General features: G+C 50.8%; 2 protein-coding genes across 2 annotated transcripts in view; one reads left to right on the forward strand and one right to left on the reverse strand.

Annotated features, from left to right (window-relative positions):
• The first annotated feature begins 1,675 nt into the window (after positions 1-1,675).
• Positions 1,676-10,581, forward strand: LOC144732774 (ras and EF-hand domain-containing protein-like). The gene is made up of 7 exons (XM_078614355.1): positions 1,676-1,800; positions 2,906-3,037; positions 4,006-4,087; positions 5,507-5,621; positions 6,465-6,584; positions 9,106-9,182; positions 9,795-10,581. Exons 2-7 carry the CDS (start codon positions 2,914-2,916, stop codon positions 9,919-9,921), a joined length of 645 nt encoding a protein of 214 aa, XP_078470481.1. The 5' UTR covers positions 1,676-1,800; positions 2,906-2,913; the 3' UTR covers positions 9,922-10,581.
• Positions 10,582-14,428: 3,847 nt separating this feature from the next.
• The window catches only part of LOC144732778 (ankyrin repeat domain-containing protein 26-like), a 32,664-nt gene continuing 27,285 nt past the window's right edge, over positions 14,429-19,807 (reverse strand). Inside the window, exons 23-24 of the mRNA XM_078614365.1 lie at positions 18,794-18,839; positions 14,429-16,652 (exon numbers count right to left, since the gene is read on the reverse strand). Coding sequence (XP_078470491.1) covers positions 16,519-16,652; positions 18,794-18,839 — 180 coding nt within the window. The 3' untranslated portion in view covers positions 14,429-16,518. The remainder of the gene's footprint in view (positions 16,653-18,793; positions 18,840-19,807) is intronic.

Genomic DNA, 19,807 nt, shown 5'->3' on the forward strand with positions numbered 1-19,807 from the left:
GATTGCAACACAAGCAATCATCATCAGGTGTGAAACCCACAGCAAGAAAATTTGAAAAAAGTGGCGTTTTTTTATTTTCTTAAAGTTAGCACCAGCGATTTAAAATCAAAATGTATCGCTACATTGTTAAGAATTTAAAAAAACTATAGTTTAGTTAACAAAAACATTCGGTCGATGAGGACGTGGGTAACGATCTGCGATTGTATTGAGTGTGTGTGGGGGGGGGTCTGGGAGTCGCTGAGTGGGAGGAGTGGCAACGCATGAAGCCGGATCTTGCCACGTGCTGCGCTCACCGCACTCAAAGCTTCGCGTGGACAACAACAAACGGAGAAGACACGCGGAGAGACGGAGAGTCCCCAGCTTGACATCACCACGACACACACAGCGCACACACACAGCGCACACACAGCACACACACACAGCGCACACACAGCACGCACACACACAGCACACACACACACAGCGCACAGCACACACACACACAGCACACAGGGCACCTGCCCAGGGCGGAGGAGAGCGATGACCACCACCAGCACCACCAGCACCCCACAGCACAATCGCCACGACTCGCCGCTGTGGATTCGCGAGGCATCCTCAGACGACGCTGCACGCCTCGTGCGGCGTTATCGGTGAGCAGCGCTCCCTGCCACCACTGCACGCGACCAGGCGGCTGATCAGCGAGTTGCACGGCTCGGCACGGGGATATTGACGAGGCACAGACCACAGCGGAGACCCCAGGGGCTCTCAGCTACATCTGAGTTACTCAACTACCTGAGCTACTCAGCTACCTGAGCTACTCAGCTACCTGAGCTACTCAACTACCTGAGCTACTCAGCTACATCTGAGTTACTCAACTACCTGAGCTACTCAACTACCTGAGCTACTCAGCTACCTGAGCTACTCAACTACCTGAGCTACTCAACTACCTGAGCTACTCAACTACCTGAGCTACTCAACTACATCTGAGTTACTCAACTACCTGAGCTACTCAGCTACATCTGAGTTACTCAACTACCTGAGTTACTCAACTACCTGAGCTACTCAACTACCTGAGCTACTCAACTACCTGAGCTACTCAACTACATCTGAGCTACTCAACTACCTGAGTTACTCAACTACCTGAGCTACTCAGCTACATCTGAGCTACTCAACTACCTGAGCTACTCAACTACCTGAGCTACTCAACTACATCTGAGCTACTCAACTACCTGAGTTACTCAACTACCTGAGCTACTCAGCTACATCTGAGTTACTCAACTACCTGAGCTACTCAACTACATCTGAGCTACTCAACTACCTGAGCTACTCAACTACCTGAGCTACTCAGCTACATCTGAGTTACTCAACTACCTGAGTTACTCAACTACCTGAGCTACTCAACTACCTGAGCTACTCAACTACCTGAGCTACTCAACTACCTGAGCTACTCAACTACCTGAGCTACTCAGCTACATCTGAGTTACTCAACTACCTGAGCTACTCAACTACCTGAGCTACTCAACTACCTGAGCTACTCAGCTACATCTGAGTTACTCAACTACCTGAGCTACTCAACTACCTGAGCTACTCAGCTACATCTGAGTTACTCAACTACCTGAGTTAGTCAACTACATCTGAAACTCAACTACCTGAGCTACTGAACTACCTGAGCTACTCAGCTACATCTGAAACTCAACTACCTGAGTTACTCAACTACCTTAGTTTCTCAACTACCCGGGGTACTCAACTGCCCGGGCTACAGCTCCCAGAGTTTCGCACCCGTCGGATTTGGACAGCTGAGAGTTGGACACCGTCACTGCGGTGAGTGACTCACTTCACACCTCACACTCCACACGGTGTTGTTACACACACAGCGATGTGTCACCGCTGCAGCGAGGGGTCACCGCTGCAGCGAGGGGTCACCAGGGGTCACCGCTACAGTGACGTCACCGCTGCAGCGAGGGGTCACCGCTGCAGTGAGGGGTCACTGTGAGGGGTCACCGCTGCAGGGAGGGGTCACCGCTGCAGTGAGGGGTCACCGCTGCAGTGACGTCACCGCTGTAGCGAGGGGTCACAGCGAGGGGTCACTGCTGCAGTGAGGGGTCACCGCTGCAGTGACGTCACCGCTGTAGCGAGGGGTCACAGCGAGGGGTCACTGCTGCAGCGAGGGGTCACCGCTGCAGTGAGGGGTCACCGCTGCAGTGAGGGGTCACCGCTGCAGTGACGTCACCGCTGTAGCGAGGGGTCACAGCGAGGGGTCACTGCTGCAGTGAGGGGTCACCGCTGCAGTGACGTCACCGCTGTAGCGAGGGGTCACAGCGAGGGGTCACTGCTGCAGTGAGGGGTCACCGCTGCAGTGAGGGGTCACCGCTGCAGTGAGGGGTCACCGCTGCAGTGACGTCACCGCTGTAGCGAGGGGTCACAGCGAGGGGTCACTGCTGCAGTGAGGGGTCACCGCTGGAGTGACGTCACCGCTTCGGCTATGATTCACTGCAGTGCATTTTTACGCGGAACTGTGATACACGACCGGCATCAGTGAGCGATGTCTGAAACCCGGTTCCTGGGCCTCCTTAAGGTTGACTCGGCCTTAAACGAGTCCACTCGCTGCCTGTGCGGCTGTGTAGACGTGCGCACTGGGGAGAGACAAAGGCGGCCTCTGCTGGTATCAATCGACACCCCCCCCGCCTCCTCGTGTGCCGTGCCGGCCTCAGTACCAAGCTCGCTTAGTGCGGCATTCGCTGAGAGCAGCCTGACCCCAGGCAGTCTGTGCGCATATTCTGTGGCTCTTTCGGTAAAGTCACGCAGGCTTTACCTAAATAACCAGCGAGAATGGATTCCTGCGGTCACGAAAGCCTCGAATCAAGTTCTGTGAGCAGGCGAACACGTGGTGAGGGGGGGGGGTGTAAGATCTTCCGTCTTTGTGCAGAGTGCAGGATGGGAGAGTTCTCGGACCGCATGTACAAGCTGATCTTCATGGGCGACGCGAGCGTGGGCAAGACCAGCCTCATGATGCGACTCTGCCGCAACGAGTTCCGTGCCACCATGAGCTCCACGCTGGGTGACTATTCAATGACTCCCCCCCGGTTCAAAATCTGATGTCTCTGTACTGCAGGAGGAACCCAAAGAGTTATACAGCTCGTTTTGTGATTGTGTGTGTCACTGTGTGTGTGACTGTGTGTGTGTACGTGTGTGTGTGTGTGACTGTGTGTGTGTGACTGTGTGTGTGTGACTGTGTGTGTGTAACTGTGTGTGTGTGTCACTGTGTGTGTGACTGTGTGTGTGTGACTGTGTGTGACTGTGTGTGTGTGTCTGTGACTGACTGTGTGTGTGTGTCTGTGTGTGTGACTGTGTGACTGTGTGTGACTGTGTGTGTGTCACTGTGTGTGTGTGTGACTGTGTGTGTGTCACTGTGTGTGTGTCTGTGTTTGTGACTGTGTGTGTGACTGTGTGTCTGTGTGTGTGTGACTGTGTGACTGTGTGTGTGTGACTGTGTGTGTGTCACTGTGTGTGTGTGTGTGATTGTGTGTAACTGTGTGTGTGTGACTATGTGTGTGTGACTGTGTGACTGTGTGTGTGTGACTGTGTGTGTGACTGTGTGTGTGTGACTGTGTGTGTGACTGTGTGTGTGTGACTGTGTGTGTGTAACTGTGTGTGTGACTGTGTGTGTGTGACTGTGTGACTGTGTGTGTGACTGTGTGTGTGTAACTGTGTGTGTGTGATTGTGTGTAACTGTGTGTGTGTGTGTGATTGTGTGTAACTGTGTGTGTGTGACTGTGTGTGTGTGACTGTGTGACTGTGTGTGTGTGTGACTGTGTGTGTGTGATTGTGTGTAACTGTGTGTGTGTGTGACTGTGTGTGTGTGACTGTGTGACTGTGTGTGTGTGACTGTGTGTGTGACTGTGTGTGTGTGACTGTGTGTGTGTGACTGTGTGACTGTGTGTGTGTGTGACTGTGTGTGTGACTGTGTGTGTGACTGTGTGTGTGACTGTGTGTGTGTGTCACTGTGTGTGTGTGTGTGTGACGCAGGCGTGGACACTCACGTGAAGACGTTGACTATCAATGAGAGGCAGCTGACTCTGCAGTTGTGGGACACCGCCGGGCAAGAACGGTGAGCGCCCTGCCAGTCGGCGAGATCGCGCACGTGGCAATTTAGAAAGAGAAAAAAGCACCGCTAAGTATATATTAACATGGCATTATACGTACAGCGGTGTTTTTTTATATAACGTTTTAATAATTAGCAGAAAAATTACCAGCGTATATATGTTAATTAGCAGCGTGTTTGGAAAAGCATGTGAATAATTATCGTATATATAAAGCCATGTGACTAATTAGTGGCGTGTATATACTACCACGTGTATGTGTGTATTTATATATGGTGATATATACACACACACGTGTGTGTGTATGTTATGGATTGAACAGAGTTTGAAGAGGGCTTCAAGGCCACGTGACCAAAGTCAGAGAGGCTTGACCAAGAGCACGGCTCTAGTCTCCTGGCAGTGGCTGTGTCACCGTGGAGAGTCCGGGAGAGTGGGAGAGAGAGTGGGAGAGAGTGGGAGAGAGTGGGAGAGTGTGGGAGGGTAGGAGAGAGAGTGGGAGAGTGTGGGAGAGAGTGGGAGAGAGTGTGGGAGAGAGTGGGAGAGTCCGGGAGAGTGTGGGAGAGAGTGAGAGAGAGTGGGAGAGAGTGTGGGAAGAGTGTGGGAGAGTGTGGGAGAGAGAGTGGGAGAGTGTGGGAGAGAGAGTGGGAGAGTGGGAAGGCAGTGGAGAATCCGGGAGAGTGCTCACCACGCTGCTGTTGTTGACATCGAGTGGCTGTCACGAGGAGCTCCCGTGAGGCTTTCTCCTCGCTCCCAGACGATTTGATTAAGCCTGTACGTCCGCACGTGTGTACGTTGAACGTCTTTCGCACCGTACGTAGCCAAACGTGCAAGTCGGAGGCGCGGGGAAGTTTTGGCTGCGTCGTCGGGTGGCGGAGGGTTTCTCGACACAAATTTGGCCCAATAATTACGTGGCCTGACCGCCCAAAAACGGAATCTCGCGTCGTGGAGGTCACCTCTCAACCCCCGAGGAAGGGTTGCCAACTCTGACTGAAGCTATTCGGGGGGTGTGTGAGTGGGGGGGGGGGGTGTTAATTTATCTCATTAAAATATCCTGGATCAAAATCTCCCCGATTGCTTTCATTGGCCACCGGTGTGAGATCGATCGATCGATGCCAATTCCGCGGAGTAAGAGACTCCCGGCCAATGCTGCCGGGAGGCGAGTTGGCAACCCACCACCACCGCCACCGCCGCCACCACCATCGCCACCACCACCACCACCGCCACCACCACCACCACCGCCGCCGCCACCACCACCACCGCCACCACCACCGCCACCACCGCCACCACCACACGCCACCACCACCACCACCACCATCATCACCACCACCACCGTCACCACCACCGTCACCACCACCACCACACAGCTTGGTGGTGACCGGCTGTTGAGGCCTTCGCTGACCACCGCGACGCGTTCCCCCGTCCCGCAGGTTCCGCAGCATCGCCCAGACGTACTTCCGCCGGGCCGACGGAGTCCTGCTCGTGTTCGACTGCACCCACGAGGGGTCCTTCCTCAACGTGCGAGAGTGGCTGCTCGCCGTGGAGGTACCAAAATCCCGCGGCGCCGTTCCTAAAATCCCGCGGCGACTTTCTCCTCCCGGCCTCCGCTGGCTCCCAATCCCTCGCTCGCCTCTAAAAATTAGAAATTTTTTTTACAACTCTTTGGTTTAGTAATAGGGTTTTACCCTTTCAACTGGTACAAAACTGACACCATTATACAAGGCATCATGTTTGCAATAACCACAACACAAGCAGTCAAAATGCAAACAAAAATAAAAAGAAACAACTCTGATAATGATAATAAAATGCACTGTCCTGGAAGTTGTTTGGTCCACACCCGAGACAGCTTTTCTTAGAGCCTAGTCTCCATTGGTGTTGGACCAGATGACGCCAAAAGGCGTACAACTCAAAAACAGCGCACTATCAGAGTATTGAGAGCACGGGGTAAGCATTTACACTATGAGACCTCCTTTACCAGTGGCAAAATATAGTAGTAGGTTTTTACCTCCTGGGCGTCCACCACGAGGCGGGCGCACCGTGACGGCCGATACACGCCGCAGCATCGACCTGCGGGAGGCCTAAATTTCGATTTAAAGCTTTCGTGACTACAGGGATTCATCTTGAGTTCACTGGCAATGTGTTCCTGGTCGGAGATGCATTGGGCTCTATGGTGTAGAGTCTTGATGAGGGAATTCTTCTGGGATGGATGGTGGTGGCAATCCGGTATTAGGTAAGCATCCGTATGGGTGGCTTTCCTGTAGACAGAGTGGCTCATTGAACCATCAGGGGTACCCCAGTAAGCTGCGGGAGGCCGCGTGATTCGAAGCGGACGAACCTCCGCGGACGAGCGGAGCAACGGAGCAACGTGCCGATTGTGGTCATCCTCAGGACGCTGCTGGGCGGAAGCTGCCCACCGTGCTGGTGGGGAACAAAATCGACATGCGCGACACGTGTGTCAAGTACGGCAAGAAGTGCGTCATGCCGGAGGACGGGAAACGCCTGGCCAAGGTACGGACGGAGAGCTTCTCTCGCGCCATACGTGGGCGGACGCGCTAGTCGGAGGCGCGCGGGGGAAGGGACAAACTAGACGCAGAAAGTGGCTCCAAAGATTCTAGATTTGAGGCTTTCGTGACTGCAAGGATTCATACTCTTTGGGTAAAGTCACGTAGGTAAAAATAAAAAATAAATATTATAAAAATTTTAATAGAAGTTTCATTATTTATAATAATTTTAATTTTACTTTTTTTTAATTTAATAATAGAAGTAAAATTATTTATAATAATAATTAGATTTCTATTTTTAAAATTTTAATTTTATAACATTTATTATTATAAAATTATGTATAATAATAATTGTATTTCTATTATTATTTCTATTATTTTTATTATTTATTTTTACTTACGTGACTTTACCGAAAAAACCTAAGAGTACGGCTCCAAAGAAATGAGTTTTCCATCGAGATGATTATTTAGACGTGCTTAGCTCAAGTGTACTCCTGATATCGGAGAGGAAGAGCGTTCCAGACGGCCACAGAAGAGCACCTGAAAGTGAGCGATAATCATGATTCGCATGTACAATGCGAATTCCATCCTAGAATCCCAATGCGCAATGCATAGAAAGCAGAAAACAAAAACAGAGCCAGGGGGCAACCGACCAAACTGGAGAGAGAAGGCCACTTGTAAGAGATGGGTTGTCAAAGCTGACTTGTATAAGTGTAATATGAGGATATATCCGGCTCACTGACGTATCACAACTCGTCATGGTGATTGGCTCTGCCGGTCCTGGTTTACAGCCACTGTGGGGAAGCCTGGGGGCGTGGCCCTGACGTGATGGAGAGGTGACAGCTATAAGGATTGGTTCTGCTGGCTTTGGCCTCAGCCAATGGGGAGATGAGTCAGGGGCGTGGTCCCGGGAGCTGACGAGGGAGCCTGAAAGATTCGACGCAGGCTAACGAGGATTGGCGGAACCGTACCACGTGACCCGGGTATTAAATAGGGGTGGAAACGAACGACACGTGGTCAGAACGGGAACGAACAGAGGAAGGGGGCCACGCGGGAGCGGGGCTCCGAGTTGCCACGTGGCAGTGCGTCTCTCTCTGTCTCTCTGTCCCTCTCACGCTGCCTATCAGCAGCGTGAAGTAACTGTAACATAAGTTGAATAAAAGACGGATTCCAGAAGTCGTCTCAACAAGCTTTATTACATATGTATCTACCGACTCTGATTGCCCCGATTTCAAGTGGCGAGGCGTTCCGTAGCCTGCCTGGGTGCCACGCGGACAAAAGGCCGATCGCCAAAATGAGCGCAACCTGTAGACCTGGGAGTGATGAGCAGTTGGAGATCAGAATATCTTAAGGACCTTGATGGATTATCTTCTTGGTTCTTTCGGTAAAGTCACGTAGAAGGGAAATAATAAAATAATAAAAATAAAACATTCTAAAATAATTATCTTTTGGTAAAGTCACGTAGAAGGGAAATAATAAAATAATAACAATTAAACATAATTATTTTATTATGTTTTATTTTATTAAAGAACCAAGAAGATGAATCCCTGCAGTCACGAAAGCTTTAAATCGAAATTGATGGATTATGTCAATGTATTAGGTCCCACAAGCAATGTAGGGTGAGTCCTTTTAAAGCCTTAGGGCCATCCATAAATGACGTCACGCACCTAGGGGGGGGGTCAGACGTTTGTGACGATATGTGACGAGAGGGGGGGGTGAGAAATGTGACGTCACATCAAAATGCGCAACTTTAAATAATATAGACGACACGTTCTACTTAATTAAATAGACTTTTTAATAAATGTTTTCTCCTACAACATCAGAGTGCATCGCCACATTAAATACGCACTACAATCATCAGTGGTTCGTAACTTTTACTTGCAGCCTTGCACCCCATCTTTGGTTCTCAATCGTAAAAGAAAGCCGTATAATGTTAACAAATACATCGGGGTTTGATGAAACAAAGAAGTTGTTAAATTTCGATTTAAAGCTTTCGTGACTGCAGGGATTCATATTCTTGGTTCTTTCGGTATTATAATTTATTGTTTCGCTTCTACGTGACTTTACCGAAAGAACCAAGAATACGATTTGAAGCATGTTTTATATTTGGGGGGTGGGCTGAGCTTTGTGACGTCATATTTGAGGGGGGGGTGGTCTGACTTTTTGTGACGCCGTGTGAAGAGGGGGTGGGGGTCAAAAATCGTCCAAAATCGCGTGACGTCATTTATGGACGGCCCCTTATAGGTGCGATACAGTGACCGTATTTGTTCGATGGATATACACACATTCGTGTTCTGGCAAGTGCCATTATAACTTAGCCGTCGCATACCGGGAAGGATCCACCACTGTCCGTACCAGTGACCGTCTTCGTTCGAGCGATCGACCGATCATGCAGCTCACGGGAGGGCGACAATCCCTGAGTTTGTATTCGGGATAAAACCCACGACATCCTGTGTACCAGGCGAGGTAGTTCAGATTTCGCCACCGTGGAGCCTGATGATTCTACGACTGTGAAATTGTGTTCGCAGGAATACAATGCGATCTACATCGAGACGAGTGCAAAGCAGGGCACGAATGTCCAAGACGCGGTGGAGTTGCTTGCCAAGTGAGGATTACGCCTTACGAAGATGTGCATAACATCAACAGAAACACATTCCTGCGGAGGGAGCTGGTAGGAACGTTGGGTTGCTCGGTCAATGGCCAGGGTCAACGGCGGCGTGGTGTATTCCGCAAATATGGCCGACTGTGAGGGCGGGCACAAGCCGGCGTGAGTAGGTTAAACGTTGAGTTTTATAAGGGCACCACGGGGTGACCAGCCCATCCTCACCCAGCCCCACCCCTCCCACCCCCCACCCAGCCCCTCCCCACCCAGCCCCACCCTCCCCTGGAGAGACAAAGGCGGTCGAGCGTGACGCTGGTCACCCACCCCCCTCGTATACCGTTCCGACCAACAGTCTGTTAAGGCTATCAGGGGGATATTTGTCTTTGGTGTGCTGCATGTGTGGTGTGCCGCCTGTGTGATGACGCTGCTGCTGTGGTGTGATGATTCTACGTGACGTGACGCCACGTGGTGTGATGACGCTGCTGCTGCGCGTGTGATGATTCTACGTGGTGTGATGCCACGTGTGTGATGACGCTGCTGCTGTGGTGTGATGATTCTACGTGACGTGACGCCACGTGGTGTGATGACGCTGCTGCTGCGCGTGGCGCTGCTCAGGCAGGTGCTGGCTGCGGACATCGCGGAGACGAAGGCGATGACTCTGCAGCTCGGAGGCGACGTCTCCGTCGACGGAGCCGCTGGCCGCTCCGGCTCCTGTTGCATGGCGGCGCCGTCCTCTACGTGAACACGTCCTCACCGCACGCGCGACGAACACGTGGGTGTGGCGACCACGTGCTCACCACGCCCACGTGCTCACTACGTGCTCGTCACGCGCACGTGATGAGCACGTGCTCGCCAAACAGGCGTCGAACGCGCGCGTGCCCTGGCGTCTACGAGGGGGCGGTCACGGCACATGGCGCGCGTGCGGCGACTTGTGAAGAGACGCAGCAACGCGGGCGCATCTCCCACTCCGGCTGTCACGGCCTGGGGAGGAGGAGGGGAGCGGTGGACAGGAGGCGACACAAGACCACGTGGCCCACGTGACCCACACTCCCTTCGTATCGGCCCGTCTGTGACGTATCCAACAGACGCGACAGATTCGTCAATTACACCGCCATCGCCCCCCTCCGCACCCAGCAAATTAAATGTTAGGTGAGGTTTCGGCCAATGAGCCTTCTTAATTTAACTGCCACGCCAGCGTGCTTCACACACTATACTATTCCTATTTTTTTTTTGAATATAAAGTAAACAAAGATACTATACGATTTTACGGAGGTCGCACGTACATTTATATGCCGTTCATAGTTGTAACGTGGGTGCTAGGCAAAGCAGAAATGTGTGTATTTATGAAATAGAACCAATAGAACCTCATTCAGTTTTAACTGACAATAAAATTTAAAAAAAACATCACGACCAAATTGTCGTCTCTGTTGATGTTTATTTTTCAAGCTGTATTTTTTACAATAATTCATTTTGTTTGTATCAGATCGCCACGTAGGTATAACGTCACCGTTTCCACCATCACCGTGCACCACCCGACAGAGCCACGTGTTCATTGCAAGTATAAGCGCTGCGTACGATGACTGAAGAAAAATGTAGCCGGCTCCGTTGGGTGTTGAGAGGGTTAGTGTAAAACTGCGGCATTCTACCTACACGACATTCTGACGCTAAATAAACTGATTACGAATCGTAAATGTTGGGTCGCGAAAGCCTACACGCGTTGAAAATAAAAGTGAAATCCCCCAACTGCATGAAGTTCTCAAGCGCCGAAATTCCCTCTCCCTGCGGTTGTTCCGAAACCATCGGATGGTTTTGTACCGGGCTTGCACGCGCTTACCTCGATACAAATAAAAAAAATCACTCTTTGGTTCTTTCCGTAAAGTCACGTAGAAAGAGAAAATAATAAATTAAATAAAGCATACGACGTTTCGATTGCAACACAAGCAATCATCATCAGGTAGGCACAGAGAGAAACACTCTCTGTGTGTCTCTGTGTTATCTCTCTCTGCTTGTGTGTCTGTCTGCGTGTCTCTGTGTGTGTCTCTCTCTGCTTGTGTGTCTGTCTGCGTGTCTCTGTGTGTCTCTCTCTGCTTGTGTGTCTGTCTGCGTGTCTCTGTGTTATCTCTCTCTGCTTGTGTGTCTGGCTGCGTGTCTCTGTGTGTGTCTCTCTGCTTGTGTGTCTGTCTGCGTGTCTCTGTGTGAGTCTCTCTCTGCTTGTGTCTGTCTGTGTGTTTCCGTGTCTGTGTTTTGTCTCTCTCTCAAATGTAGCAATCTTTGGAAGAACGTAATCAACCAGGTAGCGTGTTGACTGTTATGTTAGCCGACTCTCTGTGTTGTACTGCATTATATTTCTAAGTTCACTAGGTTTTTTTTCTCATTCATTCGTACCTGATGATGATTGCTTGTGTTGCAATCGAAACGTCGTATTCTATTATTGAATTTATTTTCTTTATACGTGACTTTACCGAAAGAACCAAAGAGTAATTCCTGCAGGCACGAAAGCTCCAAATCAAGTTTGAAATTTAAAAATGTCAAGTAAAAATAAAGCACAGAAAGCAGGGCAACACGGCGTCCCAACAGCTGCAACTCAAAGCAGGCGTCACGGGAAGATATTCTTAGGTTTTTTCGGTAAAGTCACGTAGGTAAACATTTTAAATTAATAAAAGTAAAATAAAAATGTCGGAAAGACAGACAGACGCTGTGGTGAAGAACAGGTCTGTCGGAAAGACAGACAGACGCTGTCTTTCCGACAGACCTGTTCTTCACCTGAGGACGGCTGCTTGCGTTGTGGCCGAAACGTCGTGAGAATTGTTTAATGTTTTATTTTTATTACTTTATTATTTCCCTTCTACGTGACTTTACCGAAAGAACCAAGAAGATAAACAGGGGCACATTTATCACTTTAAAAAAATATCCAATTTAGCATGAAATCAGCGTCCCCTGTGACAGACCTCGTGGGGAGGGACTGCTACCTGGACAGGTCCTCGTGGGGGGAGAACTGCATTGTGGTCAGCGGCCGTAAGGCAGGTGAGGAAGTGGATGTCTCGGGTGGTCGTCCGGACCACGTGGGCGACTTCAGACTCCGTGGCGTCAACCAGAGGGAGTGCAGGGCGGACGTCTCGTGCTGTGTGTGTGTGCTGTGTGTGTGCTGTGTGTTGTGTGTGCTGTGTGTGTGCTATGTGTGCTGTGGTGTGGTGTGTTGTGTTGTGCTGTGTGTGTGCTGTGTGTGTGCTATGTGTGCTGTGGTTTGGTGTGTTGTGATGTGCTGTGTGTGGTGTGTGTGCTGTGTGTGCGGTGTGTGTGCTGTGTGTGTGCTATGTGTGTGCTGCTGTGCGTGTGCTGTGTGTGCTGTGTGTGCTGTGATGTGTTGTGGTGTGTGTGCTGTGTGTGTGCTGTGTGTGTTGTGGTGTGTGTGCTGTGTGTGTGCTGTGTGTGTTGTGGTGTGTGTGCTGTGTGTGTGCTGTGTGTTGTGGTGTGTGTGCTGTGTGTGTGCTGTGTGTTGTGGTGTGTGTGCTGTGTGTGCTGTGTGTGTTGTGGTGTGCTGCTGTGTGTGCTGCGTGTGTGCTGCGTGGCCTCGACTCTGGTAGTGCGTTGCTGTGACCGCCGGGATTGGGTCCCCGCCACCGTCCACGCTGCCACGCGGACCTCGATGTGTTTCGCGCGCGGGAGACGACCGAAACGTGCTTGCGTGCATCCATGTGCAATTCTTTTTTGCTGAATCGCAGCAGAGCCGAATCGTTCACAGCCCGTGACTGTGCCGAACACAGCCGCAGACCCCCGCCACGGACCTGTATTTACCAGCTCAACAGTCCGACAGGGAAATTAATTCCTGCAAGCGCATTTTCTGGGTGCAATTCCGTCCCCAGCTACGCACGATTGCACAACTTTAATAGTGATGATGATGATCGCAACTTGTATCGTGCACAGAATTCGCTTGCTCTCGAAAGGGAGAAAACGGCTCAGAGGCGAGGGAAGACAGGCACGCGATGAGCCAGTGACAACTCCCCCCTCCCCCCCAAAGCTCTGTGGTTCTCTATATATGAAGGTGTTACATGTGGGAGGAAACCGGAGCAACCGAAGAAAATCAACGCGTGTGAGGGGGCAACACTCGATCCCGTACAAAAGGGGGGCAGGTGATATTCATCAGCACTTTGCTGTACCACCTTCTCCTGGCGAGCCGGAGTATGGCACCTTCTGTGACGCTCAACGGGAATGGGGCTTCACAGCATTGTGCGATTCACAAACCCTCGATGCTTCCAGTGTTGGATGACAGGCTACGTGCATAGCCACCACCGCCCCCGCCCAGTGTTGTGTCGGTGGACCTGTTCACGAATATTGACTCCACAGGTTTAGTGATTCAAAGAGAACTCTAGTCTCCGTTTGAACCTCCAAACTCTATTAACGACGCCTGCAGTATTGCACATTGCACACCGCAGCAGACAAAATGCATTAACGTCGTTTAAAGCGGCCGTCGCCAATCACTGGATCGCGATCCAAGCGACGGATCGCAAAAGGTGTTCTGGGAACTTCAGCGCAAATCGGAACAAAAACTAAAACATAAAAGCAGCACACAATTCGCATTTTGGCTGATGGAAAAACTAAAAATCCCCGACTAAGAATTAATTTTACAAAAAGCATTAACTTGTACCAGTAGACGGCTCTGGTACCTTACAGGTGTAGAGGAGTAAAATGGGGACGTGACGTCAGGTGTGCCGTTCAGTGCGATGACGTCACGTTTCCTAGGGTATTTAAGGGAGACCCCGTGACGTAAGCGGGGTCACCGTGGGAACAGGTAGAGTGAGCAGGGTGAAGAGGGAGCCAGGGGTAGAGAGAGGGATCGAGTGGTGAGTCTGGGGAGAAGCCGGTGGTAGCCTTAGAGGTGCTTCTCTCTCCGCTCGGTGGAGTCGGCAGAGTCCACGATCCGACACGAGAGAGAGACCGGAGCTAGCCGGCAGGGACCCGGACTCAGAGTAGGACCCCTAGCCCCTGGGAGTTGTGTACCCTGCTGTGTAATATTGATAAGCTTTAATAAACCCTGGCGGAAGCCCTTAACTTACCTTCGTCTCCGGAACTTCTCAACACAGGGATTAAATCCCGGTGGTTGGTCTGAGCCTTCTCCGTGGATCACAGCGCTTGGCGTATTTTCCACTGCTGCTTTAATTTATTTAATGAAGCAATTTTAAATGAAGAGGTTTAAATAAAATCCGTCGCGAAAATATAGCCTTGTAGCTCACATCCAGACAGAGTCGGCATGTCTTTTAAAACAAATGTGGGATATTTTATTGTGTAAACTTAAAGGGATTGGCTAATACTTTACACGCATTGTTTCCCTGCACGACAATTTCACCCAACGTTTCAAGAACTTTCTCTCGCACGCTTTGAATGCGTCTCCAACGATAACATTAGTGTAAAAATCATCAAATCATCAAATCCAGAAAAAACAAAGTGGGGGCTTCGAACAGGTGAGCTGGAAAAACTTGTCTCAAGTATGAGCCCCACGAGGGCGGCTAAAGTTTGGTGTGATCAACACACTGAGTGTAGGCGACTTTGAAAACCCACTTTTAACACATTTCACCATTAGGTTCCAAGAATGTGATTCACATACATGTCAGACCACCCTGTATGGAACCCTATAGTGTTCAATACCAGTGTCGTATCCCTGGAAACAAGTCGAAAAACTTCAAAGACGATTAAACATTTGGGGTCAACCAACTCAACCGTCCCAAATTCCACCGTGTAGCAACGTATCATGCCAGCCGGACTTTTAGGACTTAAAGCGGAGTGTTTCATCGGACTGATAGTTCAATGTTATCAATCGTCACCGTGGATGGATCTTAATGTTGACAACTTGTGGGCAGAGTGAGTGCCAACGACTCAAAGTCCCAAAGCACTGTGGTACGTCGCACCGATCGGCAGTCCAGGAATAACCGACCATTAAAAAAAACGTTAAAAGTAACACAGTGCAAAGGGAAAATAAAAATAATGCCAACTTGTAACGCAGTATTCACTTACTCTGGAAGAGAGAGAGAGAGAACGACTCGGAGACACCAGCACGAACCGCGGACGAGTGGGAAGGGCAGCAGCAGCAGCAGCCAGCGCCACATTCCCATCCGAGCTCTGCAGTCCTCTACATACGAAGGTCTTATCGACAAATTAATGAGCGTTTACGGGTGGAAGAAGACCGCAGCACCCGGAGAAAATCCCCGCATGGCGAGGGGGCAACACGAGATCCCGTGCCAAATGGACAGATGATATTCATAACGGACGGAACGGGTGGAGTCCACGTTTGCCGTACAGCCCCTTCTCTTGGCGAGCCGGGGTATGGCGCCACCTCGATGCCCACGTGGAGGGGCCGTTTCACGCCATCCGTGTGTCCGCCAAACCCTCGCTCCCTCCACGGTGATGGGTTACATGTCACGTGCGTGTCCACCATTGGCTGCGACGCAACCACGTTTGGTTGTTGGAGCAAGCAGCGAGTATGGCGGGCGACTGACAAGTAAGCAAGCGTTTAGGAGACTTTCACAGCCGTTGGAATGTGTGGGAGTTCAAGTCCGGGTTGAGGATTTAGTTCATGCTTTCAGGGTGAACATCAGTTTGTGGGACATTTTTTGACAAGTGGTTGTCCCGCGGATCGACTCGACCCGTCGTAGGAATGTGGAGTGTCCACCACCAGATTTGTAAACTTGAGCAGGAAACAACTTTTGACATTTGATGACTTTGCGCGCTTCATTTAAATACAACCAATGCGTTAAAAACAGATATTGTGCATACACATTTTGATTACAAGCAGACGACTGCGCGGAAAAATCTCAAGATTACCCAAACGGGATGCACACGACGCCATTTGAGGTAACAAACACATTGCATTGTTGGAAAGAAAATAGAAAAGAACGATATTGGAAAGCAACGTCTCTTCTGCTGGTCCCTACGATTTGAAACATTGTTCTATAAAGTAATATATATATACTGCACTGTGCGCAAGCAACTACATAAGCGTGAGTGCCAAGACCCCCCCCCAGGTTCAGCATCACGATAATGGCGGTGGATGGCAAGTAGGATTTGTTCACCCATCGGCCACATTTTTAGAAAGCTCGCAGAGACCTATTATGATTTTTATTCACTCACATTCTCCCTTCAGATCGGGGTCACAAATCGGCGAGGGTTAACCACCTCGCATCGTAGTCCGCGTACGAGCGTTATGTACCTCTTTGGAGCTACGACACTGTAACCGCACACTCCTGTAAAACAAAAACAAAAAACGAACGTGCCGATGAAACGTAGCCGAAACGCGTTGGGGTTGTTGTGACGTGGGACAGCGCATTGGGCCGCTTCTGCCCCTGGCTCAGATGCGGTGGCGATCAACCAGCACGTCCACGTACTGGCTGGTGGCTCGGGCGACGGGGTCTCGCTCCCAAGGGTCGCCAGCCGCCCCCAGTGGGGAGAATCGTTGAGATGCCCCGTCCAGCTCCGCATGGGCTGCAACACACAACGGCGGCGGTGATGATGATGATGTTGATGATAACAATAATAACGATTTGTTTTTTCGTAGAGGCCACGCTCGTTTATGCCGGTGGCGTCGGCATCACCGTCAACGCAGCAGCAGGATCATTGAATAGTTTGGGTAAAACGGACATTTATAGAGAAGCATGCGTTTAGGGCAGTGGTTCTTAACCTTTACTGCAGCTTTGCACCCCTTTAGTTCTCAACCGTTAAAACCCATGTACAATGTTAATAAACACACAGGGTTTGATGACACAAAGTAGTTGTTACTCATGTGCCCGTGCTTAATTTGCGTTTTCAACTATTTACCTTCTAATTCTAGATTTGAAGCTTTCGTGACTGCAAGAATTCATACTCTTAGGTTTTTTCGGTAAAGTCACGTAGGTAAAAAATAAAATTAAAAGTTAACAATGGAAATAAAATAAAATTATAAATCACGACATTTCGGAGGCAACACAAGTCTCCGTCATCAGGTGGGACCGTCACAGCTAAAATTACTAGCAAAATCTGTTGCCAGGTCTCGCACCCCCCAGAAAGGGCACCTCGCACCCCCAGGGGGTGCGTGCACCCCAGGCTAAGAACCACTGGTTTAGAGTATTTGGCTGCTATAAATTTCCACGTGACAAGCCACTTCGTTGAGCTATCATTTGTGATTGCCAGGTCGCTTCTGAAACACATTCCTACGGAGGGAGCTGGTAGGAACGTTGGGTTGCTCGGTCAATGGCGGCGTGGTGTATTCCGCAAAATGTGCCCGACTGTGAGGGCGGGCACAAGCCGGTGTGAGTAGGTTAAACGTTGCGTTTTATAAGGGCACCACGGGGTGACCAGCCCCTCCACAGCCAGCCCCACCCTCCCCACCCAGCCCCTCCCCACCCTCCCCACCCAGCCCCTCCCCACCCTCCCCCCCCCCACCCAGCCCCACCCTCCCCACCCAGCCCCTCCCCTCCCCACCCAGCCCCTCCCTCCCCACCCAGACCCTCCCCACCCTCCCCTCTCCACCCAGCCCCACCCCTCCCATTTTTGGATGCACGACGGACGGACGGACACAATAATCCCCTGTGGGCTGGTGTAACCAGGAGGTTCCTACCAGTAAAACAGCTATTCATCTCAGTTTGCCTTACCTGGTAAAATAAAGAAAATAGTTTAGTTTTAGTTTAACCACGTGGTCAGTGCCCTCTACTCAAGTCTTCTTCTTCTTCGTGTGGCTGATGTTGATGTGGAGCAACACAACTCATGACTTTTACATTGAGGTGGTGGAGCCAGATAATTGCATCAGGAGTAGCGGAGTGGTGCATCGCTGTGATAATGCCTCCTCCTTCTATGAATCGGGCATTGGTTCCGTTATGGGTCACAACACAGTACCCACAAAGTTTCTCATTTTCAATTTGTGCATCATCAAGTACAACCGCATCTGCTGCTGCCTTGGTCTGTGCAGTTGGCTGCAATTTAGGAGTCGTGGCCATACGCTTGTGTGAGGTCGGGTCTTTCCCGCGGTGTTTCAACTCTCGTGACTTCGCAGAAGTACGACTGCTCTACGCCCATCTACACGCGGTTGGCAGAGTGACATCACACTCCTGAGCCCCCGTCCGCACTCCCCGAATATTATCAGACTGTATTATTTTTTAAAAGTTTTGCTGGCTGGCTGGCTGGCTGGCACGCGGGAAGGCAATGCTCCGTGGTTACGTGACCACGCATATCCGCGTGATGACATCACCCGCATCCCACAGCGTGGAGCCGAGTGGTTCGAGCGTCGCTCTGACATCATAATACCACCCACCGTCCAACCCGGCAGTGTATCCCACGCAAATTCGTGGGCAGAGCTTGTCAGCGTATAAAATAACAGCGCGCAGATAGTCCATCAAAAGCTGTATAGTTCTCAAGAATGTTATATAAATGCGCCTACCATTGTTTACACTTGTCCAGTAGTTCCACGTGAAGTCACCTGACCGCCATGTGGTTGTTTGCTCCATTCTCAAACTACCACACCGGTTAACGTGGACTCGGTGAAGTTCTCTGACTTCGATAGTGTGATATACTCGGTTACCATTATCACGTAAAAAAAAAAACGGCACAGGACGATGTCAAAATAAACAGTTTGTGCAATTGCTTGCTCCTACCTTGGCACAACTCTCGAGAAATGATTTTGTCCATCTCCTGCTGCATCTGGAACACAAGACAGATGCCACGTCGCTCAAGTGGTATATTCACCGGGGGGGGGGGGGGGGGGGGGCATCGTGGCAGGAGAGACCGTTTACTCGGCACGGCGGCGCGGCACGGCGAGTAGCGGCGTTGGCAGAGATTCGCGGCTCAAAATCCGGCAGGCCGCCCTGGATCTTTCTGCGGGTGCATTCGCCGTGCAAAAGCTGTGCCCCGTCCGCTTCACCAGTGCACTGACGTCATTTCAAACGAATGCGTGCGGCATCACGGTCCTAGTTGGTCAAGTTCCCCCCAAAAAAATCCCCGCAAATTGCTAATTTGGGATTATACGCAGCCAGGTGCCGAGCCACCTTGTGCAGCGCAGTGACAGCTGCCTCCGGGGGTGCCCATTTGAAATGTCTTGAGATGAGATGTGACGCAAGTCGCTTATCGTGCGCAAAGCAACGCAATGCCACGGCGTGAAGGAGGACGGGGTGGGGTGGCCCTATCAAAAACAAACCATTATCATTATTATTAACGCAGATATAATCACGATGGGACTTAATCTGACAAATGAAAAGCGAGACGATGTGGAGACTACCTCCCCCCACTTGAAACATCGCAGCGGTGAATTCCTACAGTCGTGTGTGCACTGTACCCACAGAATGGGGAGCGGTAGTGCAGGGCAGGGGTTAGCGCGCTGCACTACGAACCTGGCAACCCGGGTTCGATTCCCGCTCACGGCCATCGCCAGTGACGAATATTTGAACCTTTCCTGGGCCTCCCCTAAGCCGACTCAGCCTCACGAGTACCCGGTGCGGTGTGTAAACATCGCCACTTGGAAGACAAAGGTGGCCGGGCGTGGTACTGGCCCACCCACCCACCCCCTCGTGTGCCGTTCCGGTCTTCACAGGTGCTCGCTAACAGCACTCGCCCCAACAGTCTGTTAAAGGCTACACGGGTGAACTTTGTCTTTGTTTGTACCCACAGGGTAG

This window comes from Lampetra planeri, chromosome 44, assembly GCF_965212315.1.
Source record: "Lampetra planeri chromosome 44, kcLamPlan1.2.h2, whole genome shotgun sequence".
NCBI classification, from domain to species: domain Eukaryota; kingdom Metazoa; phylum Chordata; class Hyperoartia; order Petromyzontiformes; family Petromyzontidae; genus Lampetra; species Lampetra planeri.